This window comes from Moschus berezovskii, chromosome 28 (genome assembly GCF_049115385.1).
Source record: "Moschus berezovskii isolate FMDL1 chromosome 28, NW_MosBer_1.0, whole genome shotgun sequence".
Lineage (NCBI taxonomy): Eukaryota > Metazoa > Chordata > Mammalia > Artiodactyla > Moschidae > Moschus > Moschus berezovskii.
This window is the reverse complement of record NC_142487.1, coordinates 6,082,581-6,099,455: the sequence shown is the minus strand read 5'-3', so window position 1 is coordinate 6,099,455 and position 16,875 is coordinate 6,082,581. Positions and strand designations below refer to the sequence as shown.

General features: G+C 42.3%; 1 protein-coding gene across 2 annotated transcripts in view; it reads left to right on the top strand.

The window, feature by feature from the left end:
• MYOM1 (myomesin 1) overlaps nucleotides 1–16,875 on the top strand; it is a 123,879-nt gene that overhangs the window by 74,238 nt on the left and 32,766 nt on the right. Inside the window, exons 18-22 of one of the 2 annotated variants that reach the window (XM_088833416.1) lie at nucleotides 298–585; nucleotides 2,675–2,871; nucleotides 3,587–3,713; nucleotides 5,698–5,882; nucleotides 10,601–10,715. In XM_088833416.1, the coding sequence (XP_088689542.1) occupies nucleotides 298–585; nucleotides 2,675–2,871; nucleotides 3,587–3,713; nucleotides 5,698–5,882; nucleotides 10,601–10,715 (912 nt within the window). The remainder of the gene's footprint in view (nucleotides 1–297; nucleotides 586–2,674; nucleotides 2,872–3,586; nucleotides 3,714–5,697; nucleotides 5,883–10,600; nucleotides 10,716–16,875) is intronic. The other variant, XM_055417149.2, reaches the window with a different exon arrangement.

Here is a 16,875-nt window from a genome sequence, read left to right as displayed (position 1 = left end):
AGACGTGCTTGTTCTTATATTTACTTGGGTCCTGCAAATCCAAATGGTTCTTGTTCTGTCTCTGGTTTTTTGTTCTCATTTCTTCTTTTCTCAAAATATGGAGAAGTTGAAATGTTTCCTTGGTGTTAGTTATGTGAAATGTATGCTTTCCATATTTCTTGCAAATTCAGGTGATTTCCCTTAAACCAAGATTGTTTTTGTTCTGTGTGCGGTGCTAATGTTTTTCTCTTTTGTTCTAAGCGCGATCTGTACTGCGTTCTGGCTCAAAGTGTTTCTGTTGTTATCTGGCAATTGTAGGGGGAGGATTGTCTCCAGCTGTGTGGCCTGAAGTGAATGAGACACCTGGTGGACTAACAGACTCCAGGGGAGGCATGCATGACGCCTCCCGGCCAACCTTTAAGAAAGATGCTTTGCTTGGTAGCAAACTTAACAAACCTTCACTACCCAGTAGCACTCACAACCTGGGCCAAACAGAAGTGAGTAAAGTAAGTGAAACAGTTCAGGAAGCGCTTTCCCTGCCATCAAAGAAAGCAGCCCTTGAAGGGAAAAGTAAGTCTGAGCCTCTGAGAAAGAAGAAGGACCTAGGTGAGCGCTGAAACAGTAAGAGCGTCTCGTCTGTTCGCATCAGTGTCCTCACGGCTCATTGTCCGCATCACCTTCTTCCATCTGTGCTCACTTTCATCAGTGTCCATTCTTAATTTTATGTTTTCAGTTACACATCTGTAATACCTTTGTTTAATGAGTCACAGAAGTAGTTTACTGTGAACTTGGCTTTGACACACAATTCATTGTACTTAATGACAATAGAAATATTTAAAGTAATTTGGTTATTGAGTCCCTTCTAGCTTGTCAAATAGACACACCTTTGACCTCATTTTGCTGAGAGTTAGAGATGAAAGCAGGAAGATTTCGATAACCATAGCCTGTGAGAGGTCCTTCGAAATATCATTTTTTAAATGGATAGGAAAAATATTTCACAAAGAACTGACATTTTATTAGGGTCATAGTTATTAACTTCTGTTATTTATCCTTAGGTTTTCAAATTACCTTCACATTTAATTCAAATAAACATAAGTAACAATATGTCTTTGAGTTGTTATGAAAAGTTTAACACATATCATTATATTCGATTATATATTATTCATATTCCCAGAACTATTTATCAGTAAGGCTAATTATCTAACCAGAATTAAAATAGAAAGACTAACTATCAGTAATCAGATTTTTTATCAGGATAGTTGGTGCTTGTGGTTTATATATTCTAGGAGACAATGTTTCTCTTATTGAATAAAAAAGAATTGATTAGTATATACTGATAAATTGTAACATGCCTCTCAACCATCCCCTATACCTACCTCACCTCTAACTTTTGTAACCTCTGCTTTTTTGACACCTTTATTTACCCCTTTAACTCAAGATGAGATGAGGTGAACTCATTTGAGAATTCATATTCAACACTGCTCTGAAACAGAGAGTGACAGTTTTTAAATGTAATGAATATAGGAGGTTGGTGATGGGAGGGAGAGAGGGAAAATGTGTTTGTTTTTTTTAATCTTTATTCTTCTGAGTATCTTTTTGAATAAGAATGAGATGGTTCCTATCTCTGGTAACCCATATAAATACTCAGAAAATTCTTTCTAATGTTACTGTATATCGAGTAGATTTCTTTTCACCAACCACCCTCTCTTTTTTTTTAATCAGAAAAACCATATTTTCAATAGCTGAGAGAAAGTTTGATCAGCAAAGCCACATAAATGAAGGGAAACTTTTAAAATAGTATCCAAATATTTTCCTGACTAAGCACTAATAAACATAGTGACAGCTATGTAGTATTTCATGCCATTTGAATAATAATCCAATATCAGGTTTAAAATAGTGGAGTAAAAGGTGTTATACTAAGAGAAGAATCACATGGAAGAATGTTCCTGGTTTAAGAACAAAAATTAGTGCTGCATTTAGGTGAGCTCCAGAATATGATTTTTCCTGTGTATAGACAGAACTTATATAGTTGTAAGGTCTCACATGGGTGTATGTGTCTGAGTGGTGAAATGCTAGCTGTTTAGAAATATATGGAAATTCTTAATAAGTGAATCAAGGCAAAAATTGATATACATATGCCATTTTTCTCAGAGAGCAAATAAAAACAAAGCCACATAAAAAAACTAAAATATCTTACATTTTCATGCTATTGTTTTAGGGATGAAGAGATAGTATATACCTCTGTCCTAAAATTTAGAGTTGGGATACATAAAGCAAGAGGAAAACTAAGCAGTAAAAATATGTAAAGTATTATTTAAAAAATATATATATATATATCTTGGGGAAATATTTCTGCATATGGGGAATGCATCATTCTTCAGAATATTGTTAGTTTTTTCAGGATTTTGTTAGAAACACTAACATTTTACTGTTAATATTTCAAAGCTTCTTTCTTCTTGGGAATGAAGGGGGCAGGTTCTTTTTACCTTTGAAATAATAACTGTGGTGCAGTTTTTACTGTGTGTCAGTTTTCTTCCTGAAACATCAAATGGACACCAAGTTGCTTACTGGTATTGCATTTTAGTTTTATACTCAAGACCTAGTGCCCTCCTGCATGGCATCAGTGAGACAGTTTGATGGATGTAGAATCATGGAAACAGTTCTGTCCACTCACAAGCTCTTCATGTTACAACAGCACCACCATCTCCACCCTGTGACATCACTTGTCTCGAAAGTTTTCGTGACTCAATGGTTCTTGGATGGAAGCAGCCAGATAAGACTGGAGGGGCTGAAATTACGGGTTATTATGTGAACTACCGTGAAGTAATCGACGGGGTACCAGGAAGATGGAGAGAAGCCAACATCAAAGCCGTCAGTGATGAGGCTTATAAGGTGAGTGTGTGGCCTTCTGCGGGCTTCCAAGTGGTACTGGTGGTAAAGAACTGCCGATGCAGGATACGTATAAGAGACGCAGATTTTATGGAAGCTTCACCACATAGACTCGATTGATTAAATCACTGGCCGCTGGTGTATGAACTTAATCTCCAGCCCATCTTCTCTCTCCAGAGGTCCAGAGGTCTGGGATGAGGCTGCAAGTTCCCGCCCTCTAAGCACATGATTTGTTGCCCTGGCAGTCAGGCCCCATCTTTAGATGCTTTCCGAAAGTCACCTCATTAACCCAGTAAAAGATGTTTGTTACTCTCATCACTTGGGAAATTCCAAGAGTTTTAGGAGCTCTGTGCCAGGAATGGAGACAAAAGACAAAACATGTATTTCTTATTATAATTTGCAGTATCACAGTCAGGATAATCTATCTCCCTTTTGATTAACTCAAAACCAACTGATTAGTAATCTTAATTACATATGAGATGTGTCTCCTCCTTTGCATCTGATACAACACAATCACAGGACTGACAGTCCAACACCCCTGCCCTGTTTCGCTGCCCAGAAGCAAGTCTCAGGTTTCACCTACATTCACCAGGGGATCATAAGAAAGGCGTGACTCACTGGGGGTCACCCTAGAGTATGTCCAACGCATACTCGAAATAAATGCAACGTTGAAGCAAACCTGAAACCTTCACTCTCTGTGATGCTGTCCATGTTGCAGATTAGCAACCTGAAGGAGAACATGGTGTATCAGTTCCAAGTGGCGGCCATGAACATCGCCGGGTTGGGAGTGCCCTCAGCAATAAGCGCCAGCTTCAAATGTGAAGAATGGACCATTGCTGTTCCAGGTAACTCGGGGAGACCGTGTCTCAGCACTGAGGCTCAGAGCTTCTTCCAATGGATCCTACAATCTGGAACTAAGTTTAAGTGCTACACAACTTCTAAGGGAGACAAATTCTCTCGGCCCCTCATGTTTACATAAAATATTTTTACAAATCGATTAATAGGAACTAATATAAAACTGAGTATAAATTTCTTATATTCCAGATAAATCCTAGAGTCCCCATAGCTCAGCCCCATAGCTCTTTTGTAGTTAGCAAAAGAGGTTGCAAGGTGAGTGCTCCCAAATCAGAGGAGAAATGAATGGGGCAGTTCTCCATCCCCAAGAGCTGTCTATTCCCAGATCTACCCTTGACTTACTGAGAAGTGTTGGGCAAATCATAAATCAAGAAAGCCTGATGACAGATGAGAGCATTTAGGACGTTTTGTCATCCCTTTGTTTTACAGATGAAGAAACAGATTCAGGTTAAATGATAATCAGGGGGTCACAAAGGCACTAAGTGGCAGGTAGGTTTGAGAGCTAGGTCTGCTTATTCTTAGATGTGGGGGTTAGGAAGCAGCAGTGCAGTGATCCTCGCCTGGAAAACAGGGCTTCGGCTACTGTTAGGATGGCTCCCTGGCTCCTGAGGATGACACAGGACAACAGTCATGGAACCTATCTGCATAACAGAACATGCCATGCAAGGGTAAGGTACTGGTGTTATTGTTTAAACCTTTTTCCACACCAGGCATTATCAGGAGACAAGGATGACTCATGTGACTGTTAAGCCGAGGTCAAGGGCCCAGGCAACATTGAGTGATCCATAACAAAACCCCAAGGGATAGCTCGATGGCGTTCGCACTTGTTGACTCTTAGGCCACCATGAGTCAGTTCAGGTGATTTTGATTGGTTGGTTAGAAATCACTTGTTATTTGAAAAAAAAAAAAGGAAAATGAATAACTGTATCACCTGCATAGCAGCTGATAGTCATGCAAAGACGCAGGTAATCACTGAGTAACTAGGACTCTCCCAAGAGTGCAAAGAACACACACAGGGAATATTTAGTTTCCTTCCAGAACAGGTTGATCAAGTTCCTTGGCTTCTCCGAGCTTTCTGTTAGTTGTCTTAGGAATGGATGAGATAAAAGAATGTGAAGTGCCTGGTAAGGTTTAGCACAGATTCAGGACCCATGGGATTGAATGTATTTGTTTTGGTGAAAGTTCTTTGTAACCACAAGTGTAGTTTGTTTTTACCCCTATATGAAGTATATGCTTTATGGGTATCCTTCCAGTGGGGACTTATTTTGCAATATATTTGCAACTTCAGTTGTGGTGTGTAGGCTTCTCATTGTGGTGGCTTCTTTTGTGGAGTATAGGCTGTAGAGTGTGCAGGCTTCAGTAGTTGCAGCTCCCAGGCCCTCGAGCACAGACACAGTAGTTGTGATACACAGGCTTAGTTGTCCTGAGGCACGTGGGATCTTCTGGGACCAGGAATCAAACCTGTGTCTCCTGCATTAGCAGGTTGATTCTTAACCACTGGGCCACGAGGGATGTCCCATGTATTTAATTTTCTATATTCACAAGCCATCAGATAGAGTTGCTTACTTCATCATAATTGAGATTGGGGTGCATTTTCAGATTGTCAGCCAAAAATAATCAGAAACTGAATCTGCAACCAAATTAAACTGTCCTGGTAAAAGGTGAGGAACAGAGGCCTGAGGACAGCCTGAGGGCAATGCTTCATCCGGCCACTGGAGGGCGCCTCGAACTGTCCTTAACCACTTGCTGCCCATAAAGGGTCTTAATAGGCTGATGCAGAGCCATTAAGAAAACTTGGTACGAAATGATCTCAAGATAACTGTTTCCCTGGGAATAGTAGATTTTGCAAGAGAAGAACATCAGTATAAATTTCAGTTTAAGACCATGAATATGGCTCTAGGTTTACACACGCTGGAGTTTTCTTATCCGCATTATGATTTTTACACATGGGTCTCTCTGTCTTTCACTCTTCAGGACCACCACACAGTCTCAAGTGCAGTGAAGTCAGGAAAACCTCCCTGGTTCTTCAGTGGAAGCCTCCCATCCACTCAGGACGGACTCCAGTTACTGGCTACTTTGTGGACATAAAGGAGGCCAGTGCCAGAGAGGACCGGTGGCGAGGACTCAATGAGGCGGCTCTGAAACACACATACCTGAAGGTCAGAGGATGCTCACAGTTTGAGAAAGTTTCCCTCTCTCTCTCTTTTTTCTTTTTTTTTTTTTTTAAGAGAAAGGGGTCTTCTAACAGGGTAATTTTAAAGTCAATGAGATAAAACAGAGCATCTCTGTGTTGGTTGGTGTCATATGTTGGGCTCCCGGTAGGCTTCCATTTGGCAGTGGGTGGGGTTTGGGGAAGTTTCTGATGCTTAAAACAATTTGGTTATAATTTGACCCAAATCTCTTTGCCTGGCTTTAGAAATTACCTCTCCTCTCTCTTGTTTTCCTCTTCACCTCCACTTACCCACCTCATATCTTCACTACTTCCAGTCTTAAGATGTTATTACTTACCATCCGCAAAAGGTGACATTCTCATTCCTACTTCACGTATTTTTGAGGGTGTTTTTTCACAGAGTTCACACCTGTGATGGAGAAGGCAATGGTACCCCACTCCAGTACTCTTGCCGGGAAAATCCCATGGACGGAGGAGCCTGGCAGGCTGCAGTCCATGGGGTCGCTGAGGGTTGGACACAACTGAGCGACTTCACTTTCACTTTTCACTTTCATGCATTGGAGAAGAAAATGGCACCCCACTCCAGTACTCTTGCCGGGAAAATCCCATGGATGGAGGAGCCTGGTAGGCTGCTGTCTATAGGGTCGCACAGAGTCGGACATGACTGAAGCAACTTAGCAGCAGCACACCTGTGAGCCTTAAACTCCAATCCCTGAGTCATGCGTGACCTCACCTCACCTGCCCTCTCACACCTGTGCTCATGTGAGCTCTCAGGGGCCAGAAGAATGACTCAACTCTTGACCTTGACTTCACCCTTTTCCTTGTCACTGCCTTCCAGTTTCCTCTAGAGTATTCTAACCAAACCAGTTTCTAACTCCCATCTACCAGAGACGGTTCTGCTATAGCCACTGACCCTCTCACTAGTACCAAATGGAAACCTCAAAAGCGTGTTTTCCCCTGTTGTCAATCATGGCATATGGACACCCCAAGTCCACAGTGGAGCCTCTGAAACTGTAGGGATTGGATTCCAATTCCCGTTACTCAGAATGAAGTGTGACTGTATGATCACAGTTAGACAGAACGCTGCCTGGGCATTCAGTGTGCAGCCTTATCTGCTGGCGGAATAGGCCCCTGCCCAGGGGGTAGACCTTGGAGGATTCTCAGAGTATACCTACTTTAAGAGACTTCTCTTGTCAACCTTCCAGTAGAGTCAACACCATCTGTCACAGAGAGTGCTTTGGGGTTAAGGCATTTATAGTCCTCATAAAAATATATTCTCCAGGAGAGATGACCCTTAAACTGTTACATCCAACATGCCATTAACTCAGCTTAGCACATGCAGTAAACTCACGAGTCCCTTACAAAACCATGAGTCAATAAGGAAGGTCACGTTTCCTGGGGCAGAGAAAAGGTCAAGGAAGTTCTGGAGCTAGGATGCAGTTGGCTCCAGAGATCCAGGAGGCCTCTGGATGCAAACATACCCCCAAAGCCAGTGAAAAACAGGTCAGACACATTGTAGATGGTGGTGGTGTGTGCTTACAGCTCCCGTGACCTCCAAATCCTCCATCAGCCACAGCATAGGTGTCCCAAGAGTCCCACAGACAGGATCCAAACAAGGGTGAGAAGTCAAGCAAAGGGGGCCAGGAGCCCAGAAAAAAAATGGACAGGAAGAGGAAATAAGAGAGTTTAACCAGATCAAAAACTGGTTAATGTTACTCATTAAAAAAAAACAAGAGACAGAAGAAAGGCAAATTTAGGGGGAAGAGAGAGACTGAGATTGAGTGCCCCTCACAAAGCAGGAGATGGACTGTCTTTAAGGAAATGACCCTAGAGTTTGGTCACAATTTTTAAAGTGAAAATAGAATATTGACGTTTATGGTTATAAAATGGATGGATGCTAATGATGATAAACTCAAATAGTAAAGACATAAGAAAAGTTGAGGTTCCCATAATCCCCCTACCCATGATGATGTGGAGTCCCTCTTCCAGGTGGTTCATATTCAGAAAAGTTTCAAGCCTAAAATGGAGAAAAAAATGTACATGTTAAAAAACTTTATCAAGTTTAAGTGAGGAAAGGAGATATGTTAATAACTCCAGAAACAGGAGATTTTAGCACCATTGCACAGAACCTAGTGGGTTAGCTGGTGTCTGCCAGAAGCATCCCTGTTCATGTGAGCACGGAGTGTCTAGGGGTTGCTGCTGCTGCTGCTGCTAAGTCACTTCAGTCGTGTCCGACTCTGTGTGACCCCATAGATGGAAGCCCACCAGGGTCCCCCGTCCCTGGGATTCTCCAGGCAAGAACACTGGAGTGGGTTGCCATTTCCTTCTCCAATGTGTGAAAGTGAAAAGTGAAAGTGAAGTCGCTCAGTCGTGTCCGACCCTTAGCGACCCCACGGACTGCAGCCTACCAGGCTCCTCCATCCATGGGATTTTCTAGGCAAGAGTACTGGAGTGGCTTGCCATTGCATTGCTTTACATCAAAAAATTTAACCAGCTGAGCTCACGCTTTCTTTTTTATTGGTAGTTACAATCTGCTGAGACAGTGTGGTGAGAAGGGAATGAATAGTTAGAAGGGGACAAGGATGAAGAAGACAAGGGAATGCGGTTCTTTCGGAAATTTTAAGGAGGAAAACGAATCCAAGAAAAGGAAAATAGATGTGATGTGTGCACATGTGGCGCATCTCTAGTGGTTTAAGCCCAGCAGTCATTGCCCTGCGGTCATGGAAGGGTGTAGGGGTGTGCCTGTCACCCCAGTGGCTAGACACGGGATATGTGGGTTCCCTTCCTGTGCCGTGTTGCCGAAATCTAACTCACGGTCACATACTACCTGAGCGGCAGGTGCAGATGTGGCAGGCACCTGGCAACTGGTCTGTTTTTATCACAACAAGGAAGTGTTTCTGTTCCTTTTTGTAGTTGCCTGGCCTTATCTCTAAATATGGACTTCAAAAACATCAAACTTTACGTATTTAGCTTATGCCTAAATTCAAGTTCATTTACAGATTAAAATCATTTCAAAAATCCATTAGCTCCAGTAAAAGCTATCGTAACAGTAACATTCTATTATCATAACTGTAACATTCTGTTTTCATAAACACAACACAATTAAATCATTAGATTAAAAACCCAGCAATTTAATACATAGCTCACCTAAATGCATGGTCACAAACCCTTAGCTTAGTAAATATATTCTAGCTTTGTGTGATTTAAATCCCATTTTGGATGTTAATCTCCATCGCAACACTATGGGAAAAACTGTGTCCTCTGTGTATAATAAATTCCTTCTTAAAGTGTGATATAGGTTTTAAAAGTCAAATGATTTTGAAAAGATAATTTTTGTAAAATATTGATAATATTTATGCTGCTAAGTCACTTCAGTCGTGTCCGACTCTGTGCGACCCCATAGATGGTAGCCCACCAGGCTCCGCTGTCTCTGGGATTCTCCAGGCAAGAACACTGGAGTGGGCTGCCATTTCCTTCTCCAATGCATGAAAGTGAAAAGTGAAAGTGAAGTCGCTCAGTCGTGTCCGACTCTTCGCGACCCCATGGACTACAGCCTACCAGGCTCCTCCACCCATGGGATTTTCCAGGCAAGAGTACTGGAGTGGGTTGCCATTGCCTTCTCCCGATAATATTTATACTCTTTCTTTATTTATGAGACTGTGCTGAACCCAAAGAAAGTCACAAAAAATTATAAAGTGGGACTGTCATATAAAAGCATATTATAATTTTTTTTTTGCTTTCCTCACGCTCCTGTAGCTCTAGCTCAGTGGTACACTTATAATATAGGTCCTCAGCAAACATCTTCCTGATGCATGACAATGTGAGGACCTGAAATTTGAATACATTGACCATTCACAAATTACCGAAATTTGAAGCCATGTTAGTTGCTTGTCTATTTAGTGAGAAATAGCTATATTATGGAGAAGGCAATGGCAGCCCACTCCAGTACTCTTGCCTGGAGAATCTCATAGACGGAGGAGCTTCACAGGCTGCAGTCCATGGGGTCGCGAAGAGTCAGACACAACTGAGCAACTTCACTTTCATTTTTCACTTTCACGCATTGGAGAAGGAAATGGCAACCCACTCCAGTGTTCTTGCCTGGAGAATCCCAGGGACAGGGGAGCCTGGTGGGCTGCCGTCTATGGGGTCGCACAGAGTCGGACACGACTGAGGTGACTTAGCAGCAGCAGCAGCTATATTATATTTACAAGGACAGTTTCTATTTGTTTTTGTTCTAATGCTTTAGCATGCTTTTAAACAAATGGAAAGTGATGCATGATTTAAGATCCATGCTTGTAATTCCCCTCTCCTGCCAGAACTTTTATCTGAAATTTCTCTGGAATGTTCCAAAAGGACCAGGAAAAGAGGGTAGCCCATATGCTCTTGTGAGCACTTTGTCATTTGACCAAAGAATAAGGTGGTTAACTCCTGTAAAACACATGGGTATCAGTCTCCTATTTCTGATGCTGGTGGCTGTTAAATTGTCTAAAAAAGAAAGAACATCTGAGTTTCAAGGGATCTTGGAAATGTCTGCTTACATGGTTGGGAAAGAAGAAAGCCTTAGCTGAAGACACACACTTAGTCTCTGACAGGATGAAGTTTAGAACCCAAATCCTGTGCTGTATAACTGAATCACCTCCACAGGGGAAGAGCACTTCTGTTCAAATGACACAGAGTGACCATCACTTCTCTCTCTGCTTCTTCCAGGTGCAAGGCCTCAAGGAGGGTGAGAGCTACGTGTTCCGAGTTCGAGCCATAAACCAGGCGGGCGTCGGGAAGCCGTCTGACCTCGCAGGGCCTGTTGTAGCTGAAACCCGTCCAGGTGGGCTTTTACTTTTTTGTTAAAGTTTATCTCATATGTGTAAGATACCAAAGTAACGTTCAACCTTACTTCTATGTTTTTCCTCATTTTCAAAATCATCACTGTACGGTATCCAAATGACTGATAAGTATAACAGTGAGAAGAGAAAGTCGCTCAGTCGTGTCCAACTTTGCAACCCCATGGACTATACAGTCCATAGAATTCTCTGGGCCAGAATACTGGAGTGGGTAGCCTTTCGCTTCTCCAGGGGATCTTCCCAAGCCAGGGATCGAACCCAGGTCTCCCACATCGCAGTGGATTCTTTACCAGCTGAGCCACAAGGGAATCCCAAGTATGATCATCAGACATGACAATCATTTACCCCATCCCAGGATCTCAGGGCAGGGGTAAGCCAGGTTTGAAGTGGTTGCAATGTGGGAGACTCAGGTTCAATCCCTGGGTCGGGAAGATTCCCTGGAGAAGGGAATGGCTACCTACTCCAGTATTCTTGCCTGGATAATTCCATGGGCAGAGAACCCTAACAGGCTACAGTCCATGGGGTCACAAAGAGTTGGACACGACTGAGCGACTAACACTTTCACTTCACTTTTAGGGCTACTTTGGTTCATACTTAAAAACATGGAAATTCTTGATCAAATTATGCTTCCTGGACCAACTGTTTAAAGTATGCATTCCTGGGGCATTATTTCTGTTATACATTGGCCACTAACTCCCACAAGAATATTTTCCTACCACAGAAGAAGCTGGAACAGCTCAGGGAACAAACATGATCCTTAAACAAAAGTAGGGTTTATATCATTGTAGCTACTAAGTTAAACTAGGAATCAGCAGATTTTCTCTGTGAAGGGCCAGATAGTAAATATTTTCAACTCTATGGCTATATGGTGCCTGTCACTGTCCTCAACTCTGCTGTGGCACAAAAGTAGCCACAGACAATATATAAATGAGCGAGTGTGGCTTTGTATCAGTAAAACTTTATTGTGCATGATAGATGGATTATATAATATGATAAATCATATGCATTATGAAATTTGAATTGTAACTAATTTTTACATCTTGAACTATTACTCTTCTTTGGATTTTTAAAAACTATTTAAAAATGTAAAAACCATTCTTAGCTTTCAGGCCATACAGAAAGAGGCAATGGTCCAGATATAGCCCACGAGTCATAGTTTGCTGACCCCTGGGTTAAGCTAACAGCAGTCCTGACTGAATGATCTATAGAGCTGAGGCAGCCCTCATGGCCCAGTTTCCAGAAGCCGTGATTGGACTACGAAAGACAGTCGTTCCCTTTGTTATGAGAACAAAGTTTACAGTGTTCACTGGACAAATAGCTCCAGATCATTATATAATACTTATTTTGTCATTTAGTCTCTATCACTTTTCAAAGTTATATATGTCAGTTCATTAAAGTTGCATGAAAGAAAGCACTGGAAATGAGAGAGGATTAAAAAATGTATTAACCACCCATTTTAAGTTTATACTCATTGTAGTCAAGCACCCTCACTTCAACTCTTTCCAATTTCTAGATTGAAATAAAGAGCAGATATATAATGTGATATTTGTTTTTATGAAAAGAAAAGAATGTAAATATAGAAAATTCTGCTCTCACTTCATGATGCTTAAAGAGAATATCAAATTCACCCTTTGAGAAAGTACCTGCCCCTTTTAACCTATTACTTCATGAACTACTTTCAGCTACTCTTGTAAATACCCTCTAGAGCTGGGTGTGACAGAAGTGAGCTTCTTGTACCAAAGTGTAGTAGGTGTGTCGGGAGAGAGTGCCATACCTCAGATAAGTACTCTTTGCAAAATGTCATGAGAAAGCAGAAAAATGCTGGGAATGCATGTGCCAGATAAAGGGTAACACACAGACATGAGGACACAGATCTCTATAGAAATCACACCCTGTAGGCACCAAAGAAATACAAGGTGCTGAGCGGACATGCCAAAGGGCCCAACTGCAAGACCACTCATGTAAGAACATTTAGATTACTATACAAATAAACTCGTAATCTAGTCATTGATGAGTTAAAAGCACCTGTTAAGCAGTGGATTGACTGAAAAAAAAACTTAAATTGATTTATTGTTTTCTCATCAATAACCCTCAGGATGGCAGGAAGCCAGGCAGGACATTAGCAAAGACACCATGATGGAAACTTTGCCTTTAAAAAGGGGTCTGCTGGTGGGGTCCTAGGGGAGAGTGTTGTTTCACTGGTGTGGAATAAGGCCCCCAAAGTTGTTTTGTGGCCATTTCATTCCCAGAATATAATTACAAACAACAGTTGCAGACTAAACAGCACCAGATTCACCTGCTCAGGAAGCACTGGCTCCAACCTAGGAAAGATCCCTGGGAGATACCAAGTCAAGACGCTGACCTGAAGCATCACCACGGTGACAATTTAGTTGCTAAGTCGCATCTGACTCTTGCAACTCCATGAAATGTAGCCCACCAGGCTGCTCTGTCCATGGGATTTCCCAGGCAAGAATACTGGAGTGGATTGCCATTTCCTTCTCCAGGGGATCTTCCCAACCCAGGGATCGAACCTGGGTCTCCTGCATTGCAGGCAGATTCTTTAGCACCTGAGCCACCAGGGAAGTCTGAAGCATCGCCATGAAGGAGCCCAAAACCCAGGAGACACTGGTCCTTGTTTCACAGGCAGCAGGCACATTCATTCCTGCATGAATGTTCAGGCACATTTGTATGTTTTCTGCACACCTGCTTCATGCCAGGTGTGGGCACCACGTGAGTAGAAAAAAATGACTTGTCACTGCCTACTGAGCTTGCAATCTAGGGAAAAACAGTTTATAGCACAGCATGATGGAAACTTAGACAGAGTGTCACAAAGTATTGCCTATAGTTAAACAGGCTACAAACAAGGTGTTAAGGTTTCATAAATCCCCGTAAAGACTTAAATGCATTTTTTTATTAGAGTATAATTGCTTTACAGCGATGTGTTAGTTTCTGCTATACAAAGAAGTAAATCAGCTACATGTACACATATATACCCCCTCAATCTTGGACCTCCCTCCCATACTACCACACCCCACCCATCTAGGTCATCGCAGAGCACCGAGAACTCCCTGGGCTATATAGTAGCTTCCCACTAACACAACATTGTAAAGCAATTATACTCTAACAAAACCCTGAATAAATAAAAGCACACAAGATCGACAAAAAAACCTTTTATGTAGCCTATGGTTGTCTGTGTTTCAGTTCAGTTCAGTTCAGTCGCTCAGTCGTGTCCGACTCTCCGCGACCCCATGAATCACAGCACGCCAGGCCTCCCTATCCATCACCAACTCCCGGAGTACACTCAAACTCATGTCCACAGAGTTGGTGATGCCATCCAGCCATCTCATTCTCCGTCGTCCCCTTCTCCTCCCGCCCCCAACCTTTCCCAGCATCAGAGTCTTTTCCAGTGAGTCAACTCGTCGCATGAGGTGGCCAAAGTATTGGAGTTTCAGCTTTAGCATCAGTCCTTCCAATGAACACCCAGGATCGATCTCCTTTAGAATGGACTGGTTGGATCTCCTTGTAGTATAAGGGACTCTCAAGAGTCTTCTCCAACACCACAGTTCAAAAGCATCGATTCTTCGGCGATCAGCTTTCTTCACAGTCCAACTCTCACATCCATACATGACCACAGGAAAAACCATTCCCTTGACTAGATGGACCTTGGTTGGCAAAGTAATGTCTCTGCTTTTTAATATACTATCAAGGTTGGTCATAACTTTCCTTCCAAGGAGCAAGCGTCTTTTAATTTCATGGCTGCAATCAGCATCTGCAGTGATTTTGGAGCCCCAAAAAATAAAGTCTGACACTGTTTCCACTGTTTTTCCATCTATTTCCCATGAAGTGATGGGACCAGATGCCATGATCTTTGTTTTCTGAATGTTGAGCTTCAAGCCAACCTTTTCACTCTCCTCTTTCACTTTCATCAAGAGGCTTTTGAGTTCCTCTTCACTTTCTGCCATAAGGGTAGTGTCATCTGCATACCTGAGGTTATTGATATTTCTCCCGGCAATCTTGATTCCAGCTTGTGCTTCTTCCAGCCCAGCATTCCTCATGATGTACTCTGCATATAAGTTAAATAAGCAAGGTGACAATATACAACCTTGACGTACACCTTTTCCTATTTGGAACCAGTCTGTTGTTCCATGTACAGGTGTTTACTAACTATTAAATACCAAATTTTACTTTTAACCAGGTGTTTATTTTATGCTAAAATATTTGGGGCCCAGGATGGGGGATGAGAATTGGTTATCAGTTTCAGGGTTTGGAATGTGAGACTTGGATTGCTATTTCAGAAGAACAACTCTTTTTGGAACACGTTATTAATATTTCAGACAGAAAATAAAGCTTATCATGTAACAGCAAACCTCAACTGCATCTAACAAGATACCTCGAGTGTAATTTGAATTCCAGGTAAAAGTTAATCTAATCCACTGGGGTTGGTAAGGTCATGGTCACTGGTCCCTTTTGAAGTTGATGAAAGTGCCAACAGATGTAAGTCAGCCACTGCCCTATGGTCTGGTCATGCTGGCAATGAGGATCAAGTGTGCCATGCTTCCCTGAGAAATTTGGTAGCTGAACGAGCCTATAAGAAGAATGAGCTGGAAAATATTTAGAGTTGATTTGTTGGTACATATGACACATTTCTAGTCTTGATATTTGATCTTTTTTCAAACAGTATCTGTGTGGATTGTGTCAGGTCTGGGCTGCAGGTGGAGGCAAGGTGAGCTAGATCAGACGGAAGACAAGAGAGAGAACTGCCAAGGTGTGGCAGGTGATCCAGAGGGTGGAGCTGGCTGCCTATGTTCTTATCAGAAATCCTGCGGCAGGCAGGGGAACTGAGGTGAGAGGCAGGAGAACCCAGCCACAGGCAGAGTCCCCAACATGGAGTTACTAGAAGCCAGGACTTCTCACCAGGAGCAAGGCGAGCTAGAAGACGAGCTCCAGAAGGAATAATGAACAGGATTGGGTTGACAACCTACTGACCAATCCCAGTTTCTGAAAATGGATTGGTCGTAGAGCCTGGTAGGGCTGAGGATGCTCAGTGGCCTTGAGGTGGAGTTTGGAAGGATTCTAAAGCAGGAATTCAGGCTGACTATTAAAGATTAGCTTAACTAGCTAATTTAGAAAACTTCACTTATATTTGTTCACTGTCTGTTTTCTTTCATCCATTAGGAAGGTAATTTTCAACCTTGACAGTGCATTTCATTAGAATCAGTCCAGGAACTTTTTGAAAATACTTACTCTATTTTAGACTATTGTCCAGACCAGTTAAATCAGAGTCTGCAGGGCTGAACCTGGGCATAGGTTCATTTTTGTTTGTTTGTTTGTTTAGCTCCTTGAGCTTGTGAATTGTGAATGAAACCAGGCTTGTGAATTGTGCATTAGACTGTTCAGTTCAGTTCAGTCACTTAGTCGTGTCCAGCTCTTTGCGAACCCATGGACTGTAGCACGCCAGGCTTCCCTGTCCATCACCAACTCCCAGATCTTGCTCAAACTTATGTCCACTGAGTCAGTGATGCCATCCCAGCATCTCACCCTCTGTCGTCCCCTTCTCCTCCTGCCTTCAGTCTTCCCCAGCATCAGGGTCTTTTCCAATGAGTCAGTTCTTCACATCAGGTGGCCAAAGTATTGGAGCATCAGTATCAGTCCTTCCAATGAATATTCAGGACTAATTTACTTTAAGATGGACTGGTTGGATCTCCTTGCTGTCCAAGGAACTCTCAAGAGTCTTCTCCAGCACCACAGTTCAAAAGCATCAATTCTTTGGTGCTCAGCTTTCTTTATAGTCAACACACATCCATACATGACTACTGAAGAAACCATAGCTTTAACTGGACAGACCTTTGTTGGCAGAGTAATATCCTTCCTTTTTAATATGCTGTCTAGGTTGGTCATAGCCTTTCTTCCAAGGAGCAAGTGTTAATTTCATGGCTGCAGTCACCATTGACAGTGATTTTGGAGCCCCCCAAAATAAAGTTTGCCATTGCTTCCATTGTTTCCCCATCTATTTGCCATGAAGTGATGGGACTGGATGCCATGATCTTCGTTTTTTGAATATTGAGTTTTAAGGCAGCTTTTTCACTCTCCTCTTTCACTTTCATCAAAAGGCTCTTTAGTTCTTCTTCACTTTCTGCCATAAGG